This window comes from Vidua macroura, chromosome 13 (assembly GCF_024509145.1).
Source record: "Vidua macroura isolate BioBank_ID:100142 chromosome 13, ASM2450914v1, whole genome shotgun sequence".
NCBI lineage: Eukaryota > Metazoa > Chordata > Aves > Passeriformes > Viduidae > Vidua > Vidua macroura.
Window position 1 is genome coordinate 12934008 of NC_071583.1, and position 23500 is coordinate 12957507.

At 36.6% G+C, this 23500-nt stretch overlaps 1 protein-coding gene across 1 annotated transcript in view; it reads left to right on the forward strand.

Moving 5' to 3' along the window:
* ERC2 (ELKS/RAB6-interacting/CAST family member 2) overlaps nucleotides 1-23500 on the forward strand; it is a 295631-nt gene that overhangs the window by 79231 nt on the left and 192900 nt on the right. Inside the window, exons 6-7 of the mRNA XM_053989685.1 lie at nucleotides 2316-2471; nucleotides 7355-7522. Of these exons, the coding sequence (XP_053845660.1) occupies nucleotides 2316-2471; nucleotides 7355-7522 (324 nt within the window). The remainder of the gene's footprint in view (nucleotides 1-2315; nucleotides 2472-7354; nucleotides 7523-23500) is intronic.

Here is a 23500-nt window from a genome sequence, read left to right on the forward strand (position 1 = left end):
GAGCTCTGGGCTCTCTCTGTTATCTTTGTCCTACAAGGTTGTTCACTTTCCAGCTGCTGTCCAGGCTGGAAATCTGTAAGGTTTCCTGGGCAAGCCAGCATGCAGTAAGAAACAGTACATTTGAGTTTCACACAATTTGTGAAATTACTGGCTTCTGCTTCAATAAAAAGCTAATGTAGAGTTTAGTGACAATTTTTCAAGACATTGCATCTTTAATCACAGTATGCAAAGATTGATTAAAAATAAACTTTTCCTCAGAGATTTCAATTTTATGGTGAAGCAGAAGTACAGAAAGTTCTAATACTTTTTTTCCACATGTTTTTTTAGGTATTTCTCATAAAGCTTAAATGTTACTCTGTGGTGTATAAACCTTCTAAAGAGTGTAGTAGGCTGTGCTAAAATTGTTTCTGCTGTATTATATTTGCAAACATGTAAAATACAAAGGCAGTAGAAAAAGGCAGACTCTTGTAGACTTAGCTGTGCAGATTTGATGAAGACAATTCCCATATGTCATGTCATAGCAGGTCATGTGTAAGTATTAATATATTTCATTGCAAAATCATTCCGAAGTGTAGTGGAGCTTAGGTTTTGCTTTTATCTTCACAAATAGGATGAAAATAGTTTTGAAATGAAGTCTAATGGAGCAGGCTGAATTATTTATAGTATCTGTGAGATCTACAATTATTTTTGTGTTGTGTTTAAGTCTGGAGAGCTTTTAAATACTTCTGTATCTTTTCTTCCAGTATTTGGCCTTTTGTGCAGCTTCTTTAAATGATAAGAATCAATGAAACTTCTTCCCTTTTTTCATTCCATCTCAATATTTTACTTCCCTGTTTTAGAACTGAAATTAATTTTAAAACTAATTTTTGTTGTAATAAGAAAATAATAAAAGAAAACTTGTTGCGGTTTGAGATTTATTGTTGACTATAATGATAAAAGCAAAAATGTTAGAGGAGTGGCAGTGGGCCATCTAAATGACATTGCTTAGTCCTTAGCTATCATTCTATATGGACTTGCAGTGTGAGTATATTTTATATATATTATTATTAATGTAAATTACTTTTGGGCTCCAAAAATAATCTGAGTTTCTTTTTTACTTCAGTACCAAAAATTCAGATGCTTTTTGGAACATCATCCAGACTCTCCTGCATCTTATACTGCTGTATCTTAAATTGCTATGTTTGCCTGGCTTTGTTATGAAAGAAGTTATTACAGGAGTTGGGGTTTTTGCTTATTTTTAGGCAATCTAAAGGAAGCAACAGAAACAAAGTTGCAGTGATTCAAGCTTAGCTTGTCCCTGGTAAAGGATCAATTCCATTTGTATTTTTTTCCCAAATTAACTTTCTAACTTAATAACCTGGTCTTAGTGAATCAGGTTGGTTTTTGTGTGGTGTTTTTTCTATTTTTTTAAATTTAAATTTAAATTTATTTTAAGATTTTTATTTAATATTGATCTCAATGGTACAAGAACGGTATCCAGTCTTTAATATTTTGTGGGTGGTTGATCCTTTATGTTGAACAGATTTCCTAACGAGTAATTCTGCAATGTTCTTTCAAACAGAAATTTGTGACAAGTTTGTGTAATCACTTTTGTAATCTTTCTAACTCTCACAAAAGGGACTTGGCCAATTCCCAAATGACTGGAAATAACAAAAAATTTTCACTGTTTTCCAGTGCAGTGCTGGCACACATGGCAGCCGTTGGCTGGGATGTAGAAATTTTTCGTGGTTGTGGTTTTGTTTATCTTGGGACTCACAATAAAAAGTGCTACATCCTCTCTTAGTGATGTGGCTAGATTAGCCAAGGAAAAATATATGAGGACACAACCTTTCTCCTTCTTGAGGGCAGGCAGAACTCCAGAGAAACTGGGACCCTGAGCCACACAATGGAGTGGCCTTTGCCCTGCAGAGACATGGGCTGGTCTCTCCAGGCTCAGCTTGGTGTTTAAGAGCTTGGAAGAATAGCCAGGCCTAGATGGTTACTAATGATAATAAGGTTTGTTATCATACATATGTGGAAAAAAAGGGCATCTGCTATTCTCCCTGTTAAATGAATTAAATGGTGAATTAAATGGTGTTTTGACCAGAATGTGTTCTCTACAGACTGTGCAACTGTGATGAAAGATATCTGGTCTGAATTCTGCATTTCTTTAAGCTAAAACTGATAGAATTATTCCTGGTTTATGTGGATTCTCTATTTGTACCATTTATTTTGCTGTCTCATTATTTGATATTCACTCAAGTACAGATATGCTTCTGTTACTCTTTAATATATGTCTCATATAATTTTCAATACTTTCTTTTTTTGTAACTTAGGATACAAAAATAGCTTCACTTGAGCGCAATATAAGAGATCTTGAAGATGAAATACAGATGTTAAAGACAAATGGAGTTCTGAATACAGAGGACCGAGAAGAAGAAATCAAACAAATAGAAGTTTACAAGAGTCACTCAAAGTTCATGAAAAATAAGGTAGGATCTATTTATAAGAGAGATTAAGACTGTTTAAATAATGGAAAGAAAAGTATTAATGTGACTGTTTCCAATGCAAGAAGCTGCCTGTCTCCTTTTGGTAAATCTCTACTATATAATAATCAGTAGACAGAAAGGAGTGAAACATTTTGGGTAAATGAAAATTATTTGATTTTAGCTTTTGATGTCGTTTTGCAGTAAGGACTTTTGTTTCATAGGTGATACCAACTTGTACTCTGCTCATATTTTTAAGACTAGCAATTTAATGACTTTGTTCCTTTAATTTCAAATTACTGTACATAGACAATTAGGAGCTGACCACAAGCAGGTAGTAAATATGTAGTGATGTGACACATTTCCTGGTTTCAAACTCACAAAACTTTATTACTTGTTCATTGTTTGGGAGTTTTTGCTACAGAAGAAATGAAAATATTAGTGCCCATGTGGAATTAATCCAGATTTATTAAGAAAAAATAATAAAGAACATACTTATTCTGTTGGAAAAATGTAAGTCTTAAGCTACTGAAAACTAAAGCTCCTAAGTAGCATTATCATCAGGAAAATTATTTTGCTAACCTAAACATCATTAATTTCAAAGCAATTCAGTTTTAGTGACTTACAGCAAAACTCCCAATGCATGTCAGCAAACCTGTTGATATAAAAATAAGGTACAAAGCCTAGAACCTTAACACTCTCCTGATGTTTTGTGAGGAAAAGCTTCAGTATATTTCTGTAGCACAGAAAGCAGATGAATGAGAAGAGTATTAAATATGCATTGTTTTGTCACAGCCTTCTGATTTTTGATAAATGCCACGTTCTGATGAAGCTTTGTCTATATTCTTTCACTAGTCTTTTTCTTCCACTCAAGATTTGCAGCAGAAGATGTTATTTTTATGACTCATCTGAGAGCCTTTCAAGGTGGAGAAGTATTTATGGAGCTGTCAGCAAACAGATCTTGCTGTACCTGATCTGTTGAACCTGAGATTGTTGATGAATTCTGATAAACAGGATTGATGGCAAAGAACAGTACAAAACTCTTCTGAAATGCTTGAAGCTCTTTATACGTTTCATATTCTTGAAGTAAAACTTGTTTTCAATCTGTTCTTTATTTCAATAAATGGGAAAGTGTTAAATGAAGGCAAATACTGAACATCACTTATTTACATGAGTGGCAGAGAATGTTTGGAAGTGCTTCTTTTCTTGACTATTTCTTAGTAATATTCACTCCTTCCAAATATATAGGCTTTAATTGTGACTTGCAGTTAAAAAAAGTTGTAAAAATGAGAAAGAAAACTTGCTCAGATTTGTTTTTCTTGCTCACTTGATAAGGCCTCTCCTTGCTCAGTTTCTGAAGGGAGAAAACTTGTCATTACTCACATAATACAGAAGTTGTCAAAACAGGTCTTAAAGTTCATATGACCAAGAGATCTGCACCTTCAAATATCTTGATTGAGAATATGAATAAAACATATAGGATGATACATACTTTTAATAATTCTGCTTTGGAAGACTTTCTTCCTTTACTGGGGAAGAGTAGTCCTTTGGCTGTCAGCTACATATTTAAATGAACACAGATGCATTTTTTTTTCAGGTGTGAGTTTGCACTTTGCATTTAAGTAGTCCTTTGAGTATTAGAACTTTCATGCTATCCACTGGAATGGTATGAAAATCTAGTGGTAGTTGAGTACAATTTCAGTGAATTACCAGTAAGATGAGTTTTAAGTATTGACAAAACAGTAGTAAGGTGCTCTCTGATTAATGGTGCATTTAACAACTTTCCATACTGAATGAAGGGAGCATGCAAGTTCTAGGAGATCCTCTAGGAAAAAAAAAAATACAGCAAAACAAAACCGCAAAACTTGGAAAAAGCTACAGAGTTTAATTTTTGTGTGGGCAGGCCTGGAAATTTAGCAATCAGTTTAAAACAAGACCTTTACTGTCATAATCTGTAGAATCTACTGATAGACTTGTAGGGTCTGCTGTATGCAGGCATATTATTTGCATTGCTACTCCTTTTCCTAAATCCTTCACTTCAAAAAGCAGTTGTCATTCGTTGAATCAGATGAAATCCTATGATGTGTTAGTCAGCATAGTATCATTTAATTCAATTATTTATTTAAAGATTTAGCCCATTAATTTTAATGTGCAATATTCAGAAGAAAAGCTCTGATTTTTTTTCCCCTTTGTTTTCTGGTTACTCTGCATAATGTCACATAAGAATTTGGTGTGTAAAAATAACAGAAGAACACCCATAATGGTTTTCTGGAAATGGAAAATTAATGGGTTCTGAAGAGCTGAAATTATGGGAGGTGACAGAATCGTAAATTAAGAAGGAAGAGAAAGGAATTAGGGTTTCAGGAAAGGAGGTGAAGCAAGATCATATTGGGCAATGTTGAAAAAGTGGTGACAGGCAAATTACACCCATGAAATGTGTGAGATAATGGGAAGGTCAGGGTCAGAGGACAGACTTGGACGTTTTTGGTGCTACAGCACTTAGATCCAGACATGTAGGTTATCTTCATTTTAGTCCTTACAAAGTATAAAAATGTTTTTGTTGTATTATATGACATCATGAGGTTTCATTGAATCGTGACAGTTGGTCTTCCACATCACTTTAGATATAGCAAAAAAAAGTTTGCATATCTGCTCGAAGTGACAATCTATTTCATGTCCTGTTTAATTAGTTTTTTTACACACTGAGATACTGCAGAACTTTAAAAAAATGAATATACCCATACCTAAAATTTCTTAATATGATTTTTATAGTTTGTTTTATTATACCTCTTTATTTTTGTGGCAGTTTTTAAAATGAAAATCTTAGTACTTTTTCACCAGGATACTTTATTTTAAAAAGACATCAGCATATTTATTCAACAATCTTTGTGTTTGGTTTACGTTTTAACTTTGAATTTTTTTTTTATTTGAGAGCTGTTACACATTTTTAAACTCCTGACAATTTGTAGATCTTGTAGCCAGAACTTTACACTAAACAGATTCTGTTTCTAAAACACAAAGAACACACCTGCAGTGAAAGCAAAGCCTTTTAATTTTTTTTTTTATTATTTCTCAGGGTGTGGGTTGTGTCATAGAGAGAAGGGGGAAGAGTTTCTAGAAGAGATTAAGCATCTGTGATGTTCACATGCATCTCATATAAAGCCTGTGATGTAATGCTGATTGGCTGCAGATCCACATTTTGTCTTTGTATCTTGCGGACAGATTTTCCCATTGTTCATTTTCTATCCGTTTTCTCTTGGTTGCCATACTTGCTTACATGCTCTGGCAAGGGATGGAGGAAGGTGGTTTGCTTTCCAGAGAAAGCTTTCTCTAGCAGCTTTTAATTGCATTCTTTCCTCATGTCTGGTTTTTGTATGCTTCTTTTCTTATTTTGATATTTTCCAACTTTAAAGGCGATTTTTTTAGTGCCAGGGTAGATTCTTGATTCTATACAGTAGCTCATGGGTGACTATCTGAGCACCTTAAGCAACAATGCAAACATATTGAGATTTATAAAAAGAAATAAGGAATAAATATATTAAGACATGCATACAGACTGTTTGGAAGAATCATTACTTTAAAATTTAATTTTTAAATATGCACTTGCAATGTAAAACAAAATAGAAGCATTTTGATCAGCAGTGAATATTTCCAGTACCATGCAACACTGAATTTGTGAAATGTTTTAGTATGTGGATTTTTGGAATGTGGTTGAGTAGGATCAAGCTGTGGATATTCTTTTTTTTTTTTCCCTCGGGATTTTTGAATCATCGTCCATCTTCCACTTCTAGATTTCTTGTATTGTAAATGTCTGTTGGGACATGGAAAAGAGCTATTCATATAAAGGAAGTGATTTCTCTGAGTTATGCAGATGCAGTGAGGCATTTTATTTCAAATAATCCTCATGAGGTGATGTATCTGGATTCAGCTGGTGACCAGTGTTATACCACAAGAATTTAGGAGTAGTTATATGCCACCTAATTCACCATCCTTTCACCTCTACACATCATTCTATATATAGTCCAGTGCTTTGCTCTTATTCATATATTCTAAATCCACCACAATTTTGTGTTCTGTGGCTATTCTTCCCATTTATCATTGTGGAAAGAGGAGAGTAATCACAATTTCATGACATTTACTGATGAACCTTAAATTCACTTAAATTCAGAAGCCCTGTCTTAGTATTGTGTTTCTGCTGTTTCCTCTGGGATAAGCTTTTATAATCTCAGAGTCCTTTCATTGTATGGAATTTTGTATAATGTTTTCCCCAGACTTCTCTTAAGTTAGTCTTCTTGGCTTGGCTTTTCTACTACCTGAGAATTCCATGTGAACTGCCAGGGAGAAAAATAGGAGGTGGGGATGGTGGGTAGCAACAAATTTGCAAGAAGAGGAGTAAGGTTAAAAGTCCACTTTACTGTTTTGCTCTCCTAAGATGCTGGATTTTCTTTATCAGACTTCTAAAAAATTCCTGATTCATTCTGGCCAATGATAAGTCATGGGAATCATGCTGTTGGAAGGATTGAATGTATGCTTTTATGAGCACTTTTTTTCCTGTGCATTTTTGCCGTCCTGCCAGACTTGCCTCACATGGGATACATGCCTTTGAACTTAAGTGAGGTCCATGGTGAATTTATAGGCCAAATCATCTTTAAGATTTTCCTTTTAACTTCTGCAACAACAGGCCATTCATTCATTCTTAAGACAGAGTGCATTAAATTTCAAGAAACACAATTGAAGGTGTGAGTGTAAAAAGTCTGAACCTTAATTCTCTTCCAGAATTCACAGGTGTCTGATTTGTCATATCATGGTCATTCACACCTTTCAGATTTCCAGTGGAGCTATGAATTGGAGACAAAATTAATGACCTAATGTTTTTTCCCCCACTGCAGATTGATCAACTGAAACAAGAGCTCTCAAAGAAAGAATCAGAACTTCTTGCCTTACAAACTAAGCTTGAAACCCTTAGCAATCAGAATTCAGATTGCAAGCAACACATTGAAGTGCTTAAAGAGTCCCTTACTGCCAAAGAACAGAGAGCTGCCATACTTCAGACAGAGGTATTGTATTTCCTAATCATGAAATGCAATAAAAATATTGAGTTCATGGACAGTATCAAGGTTTTGATATGTTTGATTCAAGTCTTTGTGGCAGGAAAGTTGTTAAAGAATTATGAATAATTGATCACAATTTAAATGCCAATGTGTTTGGTGTAGATATAATTTTGGTAGTACACCAGCTCTCATTCTAGAACTTTTTTAGAAGTGCTTATGATTGCCTTTTAAGAAAATGTTTGTGTCTCATTCTCATTGGCTTCGGTGGGGGGAGGTGAACCTTAATGACTTGATTGTTGTGATATCATGACCTGATTCCTCATCTGTTAGGTGACTGAGTTTCTCTTTTGATTGCTCTGGTTGATGCTCCCTTACTTCTGTGTAATTCTGTTCTGAAGGATGAAGCTATTGATGTATTTTTAAGGGATTTCTTGAAAGGTGCATATTATTAATCTTATTATTTTTTTCAAGCACTGTCAACTTTTATTTTAAAATATGAGTAATTTCATTCTTTAAAACAGACCAGTGTATTAATTACTTATGTACCTACAACATCAGACCATAAAAATGGAATACTCGTTTGAGATGGTTGTTACATTTAAGGGAATATGTAAATCCAGCGTTTAAAGTGCCAATCAACTATTTTCCTGGTGTTTTAAAAAACTTCATAGGCTTGGAGCACACAATATTGATTAGACTGATTGCTATTAAAACTTCATTATTTTATTTTTAATGTGTTTGCTTCTTTCAGGAAACAAATACCTGTTGAATTTAGTCATACAGAGCAAATAGTTTCTATTCAGAGAAGTATATTTAAGGTATTTATTATTATACTATTATTTAAGGTATACAGGAATCTTATAGAATGTTTCAAATGTCTGGCTAGCAAAACTCTAGGAAAAAAAATGGCTTAAAACTCATCCTTCTTGTGGAAACAGGAAGTAAATATTTCTAAGATTCCGATTATCCCTTTTGCTGTATGTCTTGTGCTCTGCATGGTAAGAAGATACAGATAAAATTTAGCATTTCTAGCTTGTGTTTTATGGGCCAACCATCACATGAGTATAATACAAAGTAATCACAACAGGACAAGGATAAAGACTCCAGCAATTTCAATGATCTCAATCTAGCATTTGAGTAGGAAAGATTGAGTATTTTAAATCCTGGGCTGTGCAAATCTGTTTTGCAAGGCTTATATGACCTGTCATACTGCTGAGGATGGTGATGAATTCCATTGGTTCTCCACTGATTAGACTTCCTAATCCCTCACCACACTGGTTTGTATTCAGTGTGTTACAGTCTGGCTGGCTGATGGGCAATGGTACAAAGAACTGAATTACAGTGTTCTTGATGAGGGGCTGCTGGGATTCTGCAATCTTGGTGGAGAAACAATTGGCTTCTCACAGGTATCTAATGCCTCTTAGTTTCTGCACAAGGCTGTTGAGCTTGAACCTTTTACACGATCAGGCCTAGACTGTGCTGTGGTAGCAATCCACTGCAGGTCTGGGTCTCTGGGAATTGGGAAAAGATTTTGGTTGCTTAGAGCCAACTGTATCATCCATCTCCAGGCCTCAGATCTTATCTAAAGGGAGGGCAATGGCTTCCAGCAGCAGATGGGAAAGCAGCTGCAGGGAGATGCAGGGCAAATGGCAGCCTTCCAGCAGGTGGAAGTCATAAGGGAAGAAATTTTGTACTGTACAAGCTATTGTTGTTGGTCATTCCCAGATGAGGAAAGCTAATAACATTTTGGACTGCATTAAACCACACATCTTTCTTCCTGCTTGTCTATTTGTAGAACAGTTTTTGTACAATCTTGTGTCCTAAAACATGTTCATAACTTGCTTCATAAAGTGCTTCATTCTGGAGGAGAAAATAACCACCAAAAGGCAGTTCTAATCCTGTGCTGAGTAAGGTGTTCAGAGTTGCAGTGTCAACTTCCTGCCTAAATAGGATTACTTTGTAATCACCTTGTTGTAATTAAATTAGCATAGTAAATCCTGTAATAAAAGAAACCCTCCACAGGCTCTCAGTTATTTCATAAGAAGCCTTTTATTATTATTTAGCTTAATGGTACTCTGCAGGTTATCTTCAGGTTTTGCTGAAGCAGCTGCATATGATGCAACGGGAGGTGAGTCACAGAATCACGTCATGGTTGAGATTGGAGGGGAGCTCTGGAGCTCCTCTGGTCCAACCCCCTGCTCAGGCAGGGCCACCTAGAGGCAGCTGTCCAGGATCATATCCAGATGTATCTTGAATATTGCAAGGCATGAGACTCAACAAATTGTTTGGGCCTCGTGGGTCAGTGTGAGTGTTCCCAATGCTCAGAGGGAACCCCCTGGGTTTCAGTTTGTGCCCACTGCATCTTGTCCTCTCACTGGGCACCACTGAACAGTCTGGCTCCATCTTTACAGCCTTCCTTCAGATATTTATACACAGTGATAAGATGCCCCGTTCACTTTTCTAGGCTAAACAGCTCAGCTCTCTCAGACTTTTGTCATATGAGAGATGCTCCAATGCTTTAATAAAGCCTTTAATTAATCCTTTAGTTTCTTTATGACCTTTCACTGGGTTGTCTTCAGTATGCCCAGAGCTGGACATGGTATCTCAGGTGTGGCCTGAGCATAGAGGAGAAGGATCACCTCCCTAAACCCCTAGTGAGCCTAGGTTGCTGTTAGTGTGTCCCTGCAGGGCCACATTGCTGGTGCTCACCATCGTGACCACCTTGACCCTGAGGTCCTTTTCTGCAAAGCTGCTTTAAGCTGAGTGAACTCCAGCATGTGTGGGTGCTTGGCATTGTTTGTCTCCTGGTTCAGGACTTTACATTTCCTTTCCCTGAACTCCATGAGGTTCATGTCAGCACATTTCTCCAGCTTGTCAAAATCCCTCTGAACAGCAGCACGACCCTCTGCTTTATCTGTTGCCCTTTCCACGTTTTTTCCAGCAGCACACTTGCTAAGGCTGTACCCTACCCCATCACCCAGATCATTAATGAAGGCATGGAACAGGACTGGATGCAGTATTAACCCCTGGGGTGCCATACTGGTTCTGCTGGAGTGTCCTCATTCCACTTGATAGCCAGCCCTCCACCTACACGCATGGTTCTTACAAGCCAGGTCTGGTAGGGCCTGAGGCTTGGAGTAACCTGTTGTTGTAACAGTTTTTTTGTAAGTCATGTATCCCTGGAAGTGCATTGGTTTCACTCTCTTTGTTGGCAAATTCTATCAGTGTTTATTATTTGGCAGAATGGATTTTTTTGGGGTATAATGTCATGTTTGGAATTTTAATGATGGCTTAGCAAAATTAGCTCGGAAAATATTACTGCTTTAAAAGTATAGTTTAAGTTTGAGCTCTATCTTGCACAAATGGTTTCAGCAGTAAGAAATGAAGTAAGGAGAGTTATGATGACCTTCATCCTGAAGAATACTGACTACTATTGAGGCATGACTAGCAGATTTAGTTGGTTTACATGTGTTATACCAGATCATCAGAAATAAGAGGGCACTTGAATTTTCTTGATGAGCTTTTGATCAGGTTTCAGGTGCAATAGCACTTTGTGTCATAATGTGAAAGAAGTTAAAACCATTGGTAAACAAGCCTAGAATCTAAACAAAACATTCTTTTTGAGTGGTGTTTCTGTTGTCCCAGTGATGTCAGGGTTTTGTTTTGATTTCAGTATGTTTAGTTGACTTAAAAAAGCTATCACTTGAAGTTTTTTTTGACAGCTGAAAGAAAAAGAAATAAACCCTGTGCAGCAGTAACTATCACGGTGGCCAGAGTTGGGAGGTCTGAAAATGGTTTGCTGCCAATAGGAAAAATGTTTGGAAGCAGTCCTTAGAAGGTTCACCACCTCTGCTACGTGCATTTCATTTTGTTCCATTTTTAAGGTCATATATGATAATAGTGCCAAACTATGCAAAATTTTCCTACCCTAATGTATATACTCTTTGTTTTGATTATCTCTTTATTAATGATGTGAAAACCCTGAGGTCAGATGAAAATGAGGCAATGTAAGGCTAGTCCAGCTACAGAAAACTGAAAATGTCACTGTGCTCCACAGAGAATTGTTAAAAGGAAGAATAAGACACTTGATGAGGTTTTCCCTGATGTGTGAAAAAGCTGTTAAAAGATGTTAATTTTTAAATGAAGCCTTGTAGTGTTACTGCAGAAGGAAAGAAGTTAAAGAGTGAATGTTATTTTCAGTTATTTAAAAAAGATGAACCATGGCCATTTGTATACTTTAAAAAGTGATAGACAGTACAGTTTGATTCTTTTTTGTGCGTATTTGCAGTGACTGGTGCTTAACTACTGCACTTACCATCAGAAGAAAACTTATTCCAAATTGATGCAAATAAATTCAACTCAGCTGGGTAGCTCAGTGGAGAAAAACTTTCATAAGCATTTCTGACACAAACATACTTTAGCACTTAGTGTATCATTGCTTTAGATAACACACCTGCAAACTGGCAGGTGTGCTTTTTGAAGGTTAATGAACTGTGAAATAAGTAAATGTCTACAAAGAAGTTTCTGAATTGTGAGCATAGTCCTATCAATGGAGCAAATGGATTAGAAAAATAGGTAAAGCCTGTACTGTAACTGAATAACTGATGTGTTCAGCATACATGTATTAATATAGAAAATCCAATAAAAATGAAGAGGAAGGGTGATTATAGTAGTTATTTATTGCAATCTGCTTTTTTGTTTAAACAAATCTGTTTATAGAGAAAGGGTTGTGAAATGATTGACTTCTTGGCAGTTCTTAGTTTGCATAAAGAGCAAAGAAAAGCAGACAGCACAGAATACTTGGAACAAGACTAAAAAAGCTTTATTTTTCTTTCTATTACAATGTTGATATTTGATATTTCTTGAAATGTAAATCTGCTTTTAATTTTACAACAATAATGGTATAACTACGGTTATTTCACTCTCACATTTTTGTTTTTCTCAGTTAGAGTTTTACTTTGAAATTGTGTTTTTCTATTGTTTTGTGATTTTTCTTGTTTCGAATCAGGCTGGGCCAGATCTTTCAGTGTGGTCTCTTTGCTGTGCTGCCAGGGCATTGTTCTGGTGGATGTGCTGTGCGTGCGAAGGGAGGATCACCCGTGGCACAAAGCACTGCTCTGGACACCAGGCTGCCATTTGCTCTCTGTCACTCTGCAGCTGTCCACTGCTTTCTTGACAAAGGGCTCCACATTTCAAGTGCAGCTTTGTCTCAGGTGGAATGTGCCAGACATTTCAGTTTCTGTGCAGCATTCACATTTTGTACACCCTGTGACTGCTCAGAGTAGGAGAGAGGAGTGTAGTGGCAGAGCAGTAAATTCAGAGTAAAGCTGAAAGAACACATAGGTTAGCAAAATGCTGTATCTAAACAGAAGTAAACTGTAGAGCAATCTGGGAGGCTTTTCATTTGTTTTTTATTTTGGTATCTATCTGCTTATTGGATTCTGATTTCAAGACTGCTCAGAGGCACATCAAATGGCCTGGTCTGATTTCAGGGATCTCTGTGCTTTGAGCAGGAGGTTGCACTTGTGACCTCCTGAGACCCATTCCAGTGACTTCATGGTATTACAAATGAAGTTCTCTCAAATACCCCATATATATCATACACACAACCCCATCCCCCTTGACTGAATCCATTCTTCATTATTGCTTTGAATATCCTTTCTTTCTTATGGAGACACCATTATTTTCATTTCAAAGAAATTGAAACAGAATTTCCTGTGAGCAAGGTGACTGAAAGAGAGTTCCATTTGCAGGGCCTGTAGAAAGTAGTGCCCAGAGGCAGGAAAACAAAGTTGAAAAGAAAATGGGAAGGTAGAAAGAATGGGATGTATATTCAGTGTGTAAAGACTTTATGCAAGTTATTTGGGACAAATAGTTTGATGCATATTAGATTTATCTTGCAGTCAAAACACTTCTCATTTTCATAGATTTTATTGAATTAAAGAGAAAATTAAAGTGTAGTTCCCTCCTGCCCATCACCCCAGTTCTTAGTTTTATAGAAAATTACCTTGTTGCCATTGAAAACAGTATTCAGTTAGACAGCTTTAATGGGCTTTTATAACCGGGCAAAATTTACTCTGATAAGATAAGTCACTAGTGGATGGAAATGATTAGAAAAATGTTAGCACTCTTAGCTACTAATTTAAATGCTTTGCTCTAACTGGAGATATTTGAAGAGGAACTTCATCAGGATTGCTTCAGAAATGATTCTTTGTATGCCCTAACTACTGCTTAAATTGTAATTGATCTAAAGGGGCCTAGTTATGATCCTGGTGTAGTGGCACCATGTAGAAGAAATACGGAGAAAAATACACTTCAAAACAGCATTGAAATTTCACCAGGTAGATGCAAACCCAAGGGGAACACAAAAATGTTGTAATTAGCAGAATAACCAGTAGAGGTAACAATAACCAGTCTGAAACAGTTAATGACTTGCATATATTGCTATAGTGATGAAGTGCATGGAGAAGTTATTGAAGTAGTTTTGCATAATTTTGGGATTTCTGCTTAAGAGACAACTGGGAAGAAAAGGCTAGAGCCACTTAGACTCCTTAAATTTGTGATTTTCTTTTTCAGGATATCCTCTTCCTAACATAGGTAACAGTCCTTAACTCACAATTGCTCTTAACCCAAACACTCAAAGTGTAGGAGGTGCAAAGATAGAGTCTTGGCTGAGGAAAAAAAATATGCTTACAACAGAAACAGAGTTTAAAATAGGAGTAATGGTCCATTTGGAATGAAAAAGCTTCTGCAGCTGTGGTCATCCAGAAATCTTTAGAGATGCTTATACTGACAATAGACCTCATATGGCTTATTGATTATTTTCTTGGTAAGATTCTGAATAATATTTTCCTTTCTGCCTGTGTCATGTGTGTTGTTTGTTTTCTTCCTTTCTCCCTTGTTTAACTTTTAGAAGGAAAGACTTTTCTAGTTCTTGATATCACAATGGACAATGAAAGTGTAAGGATCTGAGCTTCTGAAAGATTAGTGGTTTCAGAGGTGACCTGCTAATATTTAGAGAAGTGTTCAAATAAGATCAGCTCAGGCAAACGGAACTTACACACTTCATGTCCCAAGTGATAACATGATATAATTACATAATATTTTACATTTCTCTAGCACTTTCCACACTTAGAATCAACTAATGCAATCTGTGAAAATTTTTAAAAGATTTGTCATTGTTGTAGGTAAAAAGTATTTACAAATTATTCCCTGCAAAAGAAACAGCAGCTGCATTTTCTCCTGAATAGTTTATTTCAGTCATTACTTGGTATGTTTTCAACTAGCTGATGTGATAAACTTAATGGAATTCCAGTTCTGTGACTTCCATTTTGGTTTTCTGTTAAAGTCTGAGCTGCTTTTTCATTTCATGAGTTGGATGAAATATAACCCAGACAGAAATGCACTAGTTCATTTGGACAAGCAAAGGGCACAAATGTGGCAAAAGCTGTCTTGCTGAAGTAGATTTGGTACTTCTTATCTCTACCATGGTAAGTCATGGCAGTTAAGGCTTTAGTAAATGAAAGTCCTTGAGTAAAGGACTTGAGTAAATGCCAGTAAATGCCAGTCCTTGAGGCTGCCACAGATGTGGGAACAATCATCTTGGTTTCGAGTTGTTGCAAGGAGAAAGTGCAGTTGTGCACACAGAGCCATGAAAGCAGTGGCTTGACACTTAAAGAGAAGCGGGGCCAAGAAACTACTGTGTGTGATACCACCTAGTTAAAAAGAACATTAATGTCCTTGGAGCAAAAATTGTTCAAGATGTGTGGTTATTGAGATGGCTCTTAATTGAATTCAGTTAAAACACAAAGTGCTCTCAAATGCAGGGGGCTAATCAACATAGAATGGACTTGACTAAGAAAAAGTGCTTGTAACAAATATATGAAATCATCTGCCTCCTTTGAAAAGTGTTCTTTTTATATCTTAAATAATGGAAGTAGTTAATGGTGTTAGTAAATTTTTCAGTTAGATAACTGTGCCACAGTTCTCTATTTGTTTCATTCTTTCTTGTGATTTTTTAAAAATATGGCATTATAACTTAGCTCTTCAAAAACATCCTTCACTTTTGCCTTTTGTACAGGAACACACACTTTCTCCTTATTTGTATGCAGTAAAATTTGTAATACAGTAACATTTTTAAAATAAATAGTAGCATTAAGTGACATTAAATAACTTGAATTCGTTTAATTGCCTTTATTATCTGTTCTGTGAGATATAAGGAGGAAAAGCTTTGAGTTGCTTCCTCTGTGCTTCTCCCTTGAATGTGCTCTCTGTCACACAGAAGATTAAGTTGCTCCTGTGATTTTCAATATTAATTTCTGTATTTTTGAAAATGAATTGTGCAATGTAAAAAGTGATGACAGTACCAAAGTTTGCTGATGTCATTGCAGCTATGACATATGGGGGTTTTCTTGCTCTTTTATGATCACGCTTTTCCTACCTGTGCTCATCCTAGCAGCTGTAGTTGGTTAAAGGCTGCAAATGCATCCTGAGGAATTTCCCCTGTAAACTCTTTGCCACAAATCTCTCTCTGTTTTTGAAGTTACTGTTCCTAATAACTGGGAATGTTTCTAGTTTTACAGAAAAAACTGTATAAGCTAGAAAAAATGAAAATTTACAAGAGTGGAAAAAAATTGGTTTAAAAATGCAAACAAATATTTCTGATATATTTGAAGAAGTAAGTCACAAAAGAAGGAAACAAGAGGACATTTTTCTCAAGCATTAAGAATAAAAGAAGAAAAAGAGGCATTCTACAAAATCAGTAGGAAATGAATGAAAAAAGAGCATGAAATTGTGGAGGGGGGTTGTAGAAGATGCTGTTATGTAAGAGCACTGGGACAGGAACATCTGTGCTCATGTACAGAGCTGCTTAAACATAGTCTGAATCAGTGGAGTTCTGCTACAATTTGTGTTAGAAATGTCTAAGTATTGTAAAACTAAGACCTAACAAGATAAAATCCGGGGTTTGCAGATCAAGTATTTATAGTTTTGAAAATGTTGGTACTTGTGTCAGGTTGGATTGAGAAGTAGATCAGAAGATGGAATAAAATAGATAAGGATGCTTTGATTTGTGTTACTGTAGAGTTCATCTGGCTGCCTGGTTTAACATAAGAGGTCAGACTGTATTTTTAGAGGCAAATCCTAATTCTTTTTTAATGTGTGGTGTTGATCCCTCCTCCCCCACATTGAGTAATAATTTTCATTTTAAAAAGGTTGATTTTGTAGACATTCATAAAGGGCTTGTGAACCACTATTGCCTTTGCTCAATACCCTTTTCCTTCTGTCTTTCAGTGGAAGTAAGTTTGATACAAGCAAGGTGCATGTCAGGTGCTGTTAGCAGGGCTGGCTGGAAATAGGCTGGAACAATTCTGCAAGTACTGCTTTTATGAGGACTCATTTCATTCTTGTGTCCTTTTACTTTTGTTTTTCAAATTCTTCCTCAAGTCAAACAAGCATAACAGCTGTTTCTTATCCTTAAAGACTGCTTTCTTCCAGCTGTCCTGTGCTGTGAGATCAGGCACAAGATCAGTACAGGATGGGAAAGACTGAGGAGTGTGTAAATAAAAACAGTTCAGGCTCACATTCACTGCATGCTCGTTTTCCCCTTTCAACTGTTTAAACTGTTGAATTCCAAGAAAATACTTAAAATACTTTCCATTAGTTAATTACTTTTATGCCGTATCACTTACTCATTGTTCTGAACATTGTTGGAGCAACACTAATTTGGATTCTGGAAAAGATTATAGTATTTATAAATACTGGAGAGTTTTCCTATAATCCCTAATTGAAATTAAAATCAGTATCTATCATATCTGCCTATTTCTACAGATTCCTAATCTTTTGCATAAATAATATTTTTCTATTTTCCAAATATAGGAACTGTTTGTGGTTGAAATTAAAACATTTTTGTAGCAAGATCAGAGAAAGTGACTTTCTATTCCAAAATATTTAGTGTTTTTCAGTAGTAAATTTGGAGGAACATTGTGATTGAAATACTCTGCATGGAGGACACAAATTTTGCCTTAAAACTTAGGAGAAATAATAAAATAATAAAATTGTCAGTAGCAATTACTACCAATAGCAATAGGAATTGCTAAGATTCTTTTTTCTTTGCTTTCTACAAGAAGTGTTCATGATGCCTGTGTGCCATATCCAGTGTAAGAGAAGTAATTCTTTGGTCAGGAGCTTGCATGGGAGATGGATTAATGCTGGAAAGATTTGTACTGGAGGCTCATCTTTCACCTGTAAATTTAGATAAATAGCAAAATCATGTAAAAATAAGCAGAGTCCTTACTGGGCAAGGCAGGAAACTGTGGTGGAAAGTGTGCTCGGGTATATTTGAGCTCCAGATTGCACTTCACATATCCTTTACGTGTTTTGGAACTCTAAAACATAACATAGTGCACAGTTGTTAATGGACTCCCTGCTACACTGAATTTCAAACAGAACGTGTATTTTTGTGTTGTGGTTCCACAATCTTTTCTGTCTTTGAATATCTATAGCTAAATTTCTCTGCTTTATGTCAGGAGCAATAAGGTTCCTGAGATGAGAATGTGTGGGAATAAAAGATGGAAATCTTAATTCTCCTCAATACCTAGTCAGTTCCACATAATGTGAGTTACAATAAAGTAATCTTTTCTTTTACTGTTGATTTAATTTTTTAGTCAAATTTAAATTTAATTTCACTCTTTCAGCCAAAAGAATTCCATTTTCTTGCTTAATAGGCACAGGTAATTACTAAGATACTTAATTGTGGACCTGTTTAATCTTCCTACATATGTGATATAAGAGAAAATTGGTTTCCTCTTACTAAATAATATGTTTATTTTTGTTTTAGGCCAGTTTTATCTTCCCTTGACTCAGGTGCTGGTTGACCTTTCAATAGCAGCATTGGTTTGGTTCCTTGTTTATTTTGAAATGTTGCCAGAAGTTGGCGTGAAGGGAAGGAGGGGAAGACACGTTCCCTTTATTTTAGCCCATTTTAGGATTTTATGCATGATTTCATAACATTGTGGTAAATACAATAGTACATATTTAATACAGCTTGGAGGTTTATGTTTGCAACAGGCTGGAAACAATTGACAGTACTTTTCTTAAGCATAACCAAAAACATAATGAAGTTTATCCAGCCAAGTGTCAGGCCACAAATAAAGACAGGCACATGTGTGGTCAACCTGCCCTCCACTCCTAGGAAAAGGGCCATTGGACCAAATGAACTCATTTTGCATCAGGCAGGAAATCTTTGCCAGACGTGACCCAGACTCGTGTGCATTGGTGGCTCCTGGCTGTGCCCAGCCCTGCGGCTGAGTTGGCTTCTGAGCCAAACACAAGTCCAGGCCTCGCTGCACTGAGGTGCCAGTGGCCTCTGTTACCTTTTTCTCTTCCAGGGTGATTCTGTGTTCCAGCAGTCTGGCAGCAGGCTCCACTCTACTTTGTGTTATGTTCACAAGTTTGAAGCGTGCTGTCACATACCTAGTGAGAGGATAAGCTTAAATGATGTGTGAGAGGATAAGCTTAAATGATGTATGTTTTTCCTGGACAAAGGATGCTTTCAGGAATTGTTCAAAATAGAGGAGGATGTTTTGCTACCATGCATTTTTATAAATGATCTATTTTGTATAATCAAAATCAGCTTTTGTACTTTTCTAATTATGAAGCTAAATGAAAACTAGTGACACGGGGGGTGGGAGCAGGCACAAGTGTCTGGGAGGAACAGGGAGACCCTCTCTGAGAATCAGATTTAGGGTTAAGAAAGACAAAGCCCATCTGGACTTAACTGTAACAAGAGCTAGAAAGGACAAGAATGGTTTCTACAGGCACAGCAATAACAGCAGACTAGGGAAAATATGGGGTGATTGATGAATGGGAGGGGAGATCTGATCCTAAAGGAGATGGAGACAGTCCAGGTACTGAGTGCTTTGTTCACCTTGACCACTACTAGAAAGGCCAACCTTCAGCAATCCCAGGTCTCTGAAACCACTACAGAAGTCCAGTGCCGGGTAAACTTATCCTTGATGGAGGAGGATCGGCTCAGGGGATATTTAAAGAAACCAAACACAAGTCCCTTGGCCTGCTGGAACACACCTGCAAGGGCTGATGGCATTGTGTCAGTTACCCTTGGAAAGTGGTGGGAACTGGGAGAGGTTTCTGAGAACTGGGAGAAAGTCAATGTCTTACAAAAGGCAAGAAGGAGGATCCAGGGAACTGCATTGATTACACTGATCCCTGGAGAGGTCATAATGAAGAAGGAATAATCATGGAAGCCATTTGCAGATACATGACAGACAAGAAGGTGATTGTAGTAACTGGCGTGGATTTATGAATTTCTGGGTAAATTCTCCCCAAGAAAAGCTGTATTTTTGATGGGTTGCTGATAGTTTGATTTGAAATCTGTTTCCCTCTGTTTATGTTCATTGGATAATTCTTAAGCATTTTTTATTATAGTATTCACCTTTTGCAGTTACTAGCAAACTCTCTTTTTCAATAATCCTTTCCGTAGTGGTTCTAATGGTTTTTAGGCAAGTAGAAGCCTTGAGAGATCATCTTTGTTCAACTTCATTTTGTAAAGGATGGTAAAACCTCAGGTATGCAATAAATTCTCACCACTTACCTTATGAACAAAATTACAGGATAGCTGGAATTCTGGGACCTTCTAACTCTCTCTTCTGTGTGCATTTCATACTCAATCCACCCAGTTGCTGTGCCTATGGGGAAATCCTCAGGGAGGATTGGGTTCTGGGTGCTTCACAGGGTGATCTCAGGCCTGGTTAGAGGTTGTGTAGCCCAAGCTTCTGATCTAAGTAGGTTTTAGGTACTGCAGGTTGCTCATAATGGCATCCAGCCCAGTTTTGGATACCTCAGGGATGGATTTTCCATAACCTATTTAGACACCTGCTTCAGTAGTTGACCAAGCTTGTGGTAAAAAAAAAATAACAAAAACCAAACCAAAGATACGTTTTCCCTATGTCAAGATGGAATTTCCATGTTCCACTTGTCTAATCCCTGCCTAGTGCTCCCTTGAGAAGAGTCTGGCCCTGTCTTCTCATGCCCTTCCACTCAGTAATAATTGAAGACAGCACTGAGATCTTGCTGTGGCGTTTTTGTCACAGTGCACAGACCTGGTGCTCAGCCTCTGCAGGTACATTCTGTGTGTCAGTTCCCAACCATCCAGCTGGGACCTTCAGCTGGAGATACACCAAGTCTAAGCTGAGCTCTGAGTGTGTTCCAGAGACTGGCTCCACATCCCCAAGGCATGTGCTGCCTGTTCCAGTTAGCTGGCTTTGCTTCCTGCTGGCTTAGCTATTGTGAAGCATTTTATGTTCTGATGCATAACCAAAAGAAGCATTTCTAGAACATGACTTTGGAGTGGCAATGTGTTATTAATTGCAATAGTTATTATTAGTCGTACATAAGTCCAGGAATTATTATCCACTTACTGTTCTAAGATAAACAGTTTGATGAAAAGCTTATCTTGATATTTGATGTGGTATTTAACAGTTCAGTGTATTTAAAAACATGACATAGTAGTCTGTCAATAAAAAAAGAACCTTTCCTATCGAACAAAAATCCCTGTGACAACTATAGGACAAATATAATTGGGAAATTATCTTATGTTTCTCCACAAAGATAGATGTAGCTTTTATGATTTGAAGATGAGGATGTGTTTTTCAAGCCCTGTCTTGGTCAGTTGCAGGATTATTAGTAGATAGATTTTCTTAATATTGTTGTATTTTCCTTGTTTGCTTCTGTTGGAACAGTGAACAAATGGTTTTGGTGAGCAGCTTCTCAAAAAGAACATGCAAAGAAGCTGTGGCAGCAGTTTATGTCAGTCTCATAGTATCTGCTGTCTTCTGTTTTCACCTCTTCCTGGAGCAGAAAGAGATCCAAGGCAGGCTGATGTGATTCTCTGCTTCCATCTCCAGTTACTGCCATGAACCCCATAATAATCTCAAAGGGAACAGGAATGAGGACATGGCATACTTTGGAGTTCAGGGCCTCTCTTTATTTATTTCATTATTTTTGAGCTGGCTGAAAAGTGTCTGCAATCACATGCACATAGGGGTTGGCCAAATGGGTAAGAATCAAACACAGATTTCAGATCTGTAACGTTGGATTTTGCCCATCTAGGAAAGAGTTCTTGCGTGGTTGTTATCGTTTCGTAGGTTTAAAATGTAGTGGCAATAGTGCAAAATTTAAAAATATAAACTATCATCATTTAAAATGTCAAATGCAGCAGCTGAGAGAGAACTCAGGATGGCAGCTGTGATGTGCCATATTGATAAATCAAAAAAATAAATTCAAAACATATGATCTCAGTAATGTGATCCAGATTATGTATTAGAGGGTAACAGTTGTGCATTTTCAGTGCTAGAAGTTTACTTTGCCTTTGACCCGGTGCCTTGATGTGCACTGAAGGTACAGTGGTGCTGCAGTGGGATGAGTCATATTTGTGCTTAAGTTGTACTAACAACCTAAGTTGCTATTCAGATGAATCATAGAAGTTCAATTTATAGTGTAAAACTATAAATATGCTTATTCTATAAGAATTGTATTTTCTTTTCTTTGTTGCATAAGATGCAGAGGGTACTCTAAGGTATCAAAATTTGAGTGTGGGGGAGGTACTTGCTGTGGTAAAATCTTAGAGTGAGTGTGAGAGCATTTCTACCCAAGTGATGAGAACCTCCTGGACATGATTGACTTAAATTAGCTTGATTGGTTTTTATCAATTGCAGCTGCACTATTTAGCATAAAAATGCAAAACATCCAAAAATCATTTGCCTTGCAGTGTAGTAGAAAGATGGTTTTAGTTAGTCTTTAAGATGTTTCAAATGTTTATTCTACACAGATTCTCTGAGAATGGATCCAGAATATATCCAGTTACAGAGAATTAGTAAATATATTGTAAATGTTGAGAAAATTAATTAAGGAAAATATGCTGCTTTATGAATTGCGTATTTAGGATTTTTTTTTCTTTTATTTTAATTGTGTTAGTAAGTTAAACACTTCAAAGATACTTGTTGTGGTGTCATAATCAGGCACCTGCCATTAAAAGCTAAAAGAGAAAGACTGGAAATTTTTTGTGATGTACAATTTTCTGACTTGCTCTCTCAATCAGTGTCATGCTTGAGAGAAATCCTGAATAAATTTCTTTCTAAATAAGACAGGAAAGTTTTAGACCAGCGCTGAGGGTTGCAACCCAGTGTTGAAAACTTGGCCAGGGAAAGGCTGCTGCTGTTATTTAAGGGCTGTATTCTGTACAGTAAGGTTTGATATATGATAGACATTTTCCTTTTTGTAGAACTGTACCTGCAAACTCACGATCCTGCCCTTGTTTCAAAGTTTCCTCTTTTTCAGTGGCTTAATGATTTTCTAGCATGGAAAAAAAGAGCCCTTACTTATGTGTGAAATAATAGGTTAATGTTAAAGAGTGGGATTACCTAAAGTCTTATCTTTTGTACACTTTTAAATGTTTTTGGTACAAGAGGCCTGTTAAGATCAATGCCTTTTATTATTCCTAGATTCATTTAGTCTTACATGCTCCTAAGATAATTATGCCAATTTAGATCTTTAGACAGGTACGTGGAATTACGATGTAGAAAATGGAAAACCATCCAATTAAGAGCATACTTAATGGTATAATTTCACTTGCTGAAGAAATTAAATATTTATACATATGTGTATGTAAAATTTATAAATTTGTACATATATGTAAAGAAATCACAAGGAAGTGCAGAGACTGCTTTATTTTATTCCTGTGCTATCAATTTCATACTTGGTTGACATTGAAAATCGCATCTATATTTATAATTCACTAAAATTTTTTTTCAGTTCTCTGTTAGGTCTTGCAGTCCAGTACAGAGATGAATGAGGGCAGAAGGTTATATTTCTTCTTGCATAAATAATACAAAGGTTTAGAAAGTTTCAGTTACAGAGGCACTTAATTGCATCTGCACAGGTTTACAGCCAGCCTGGTGAGATATTACT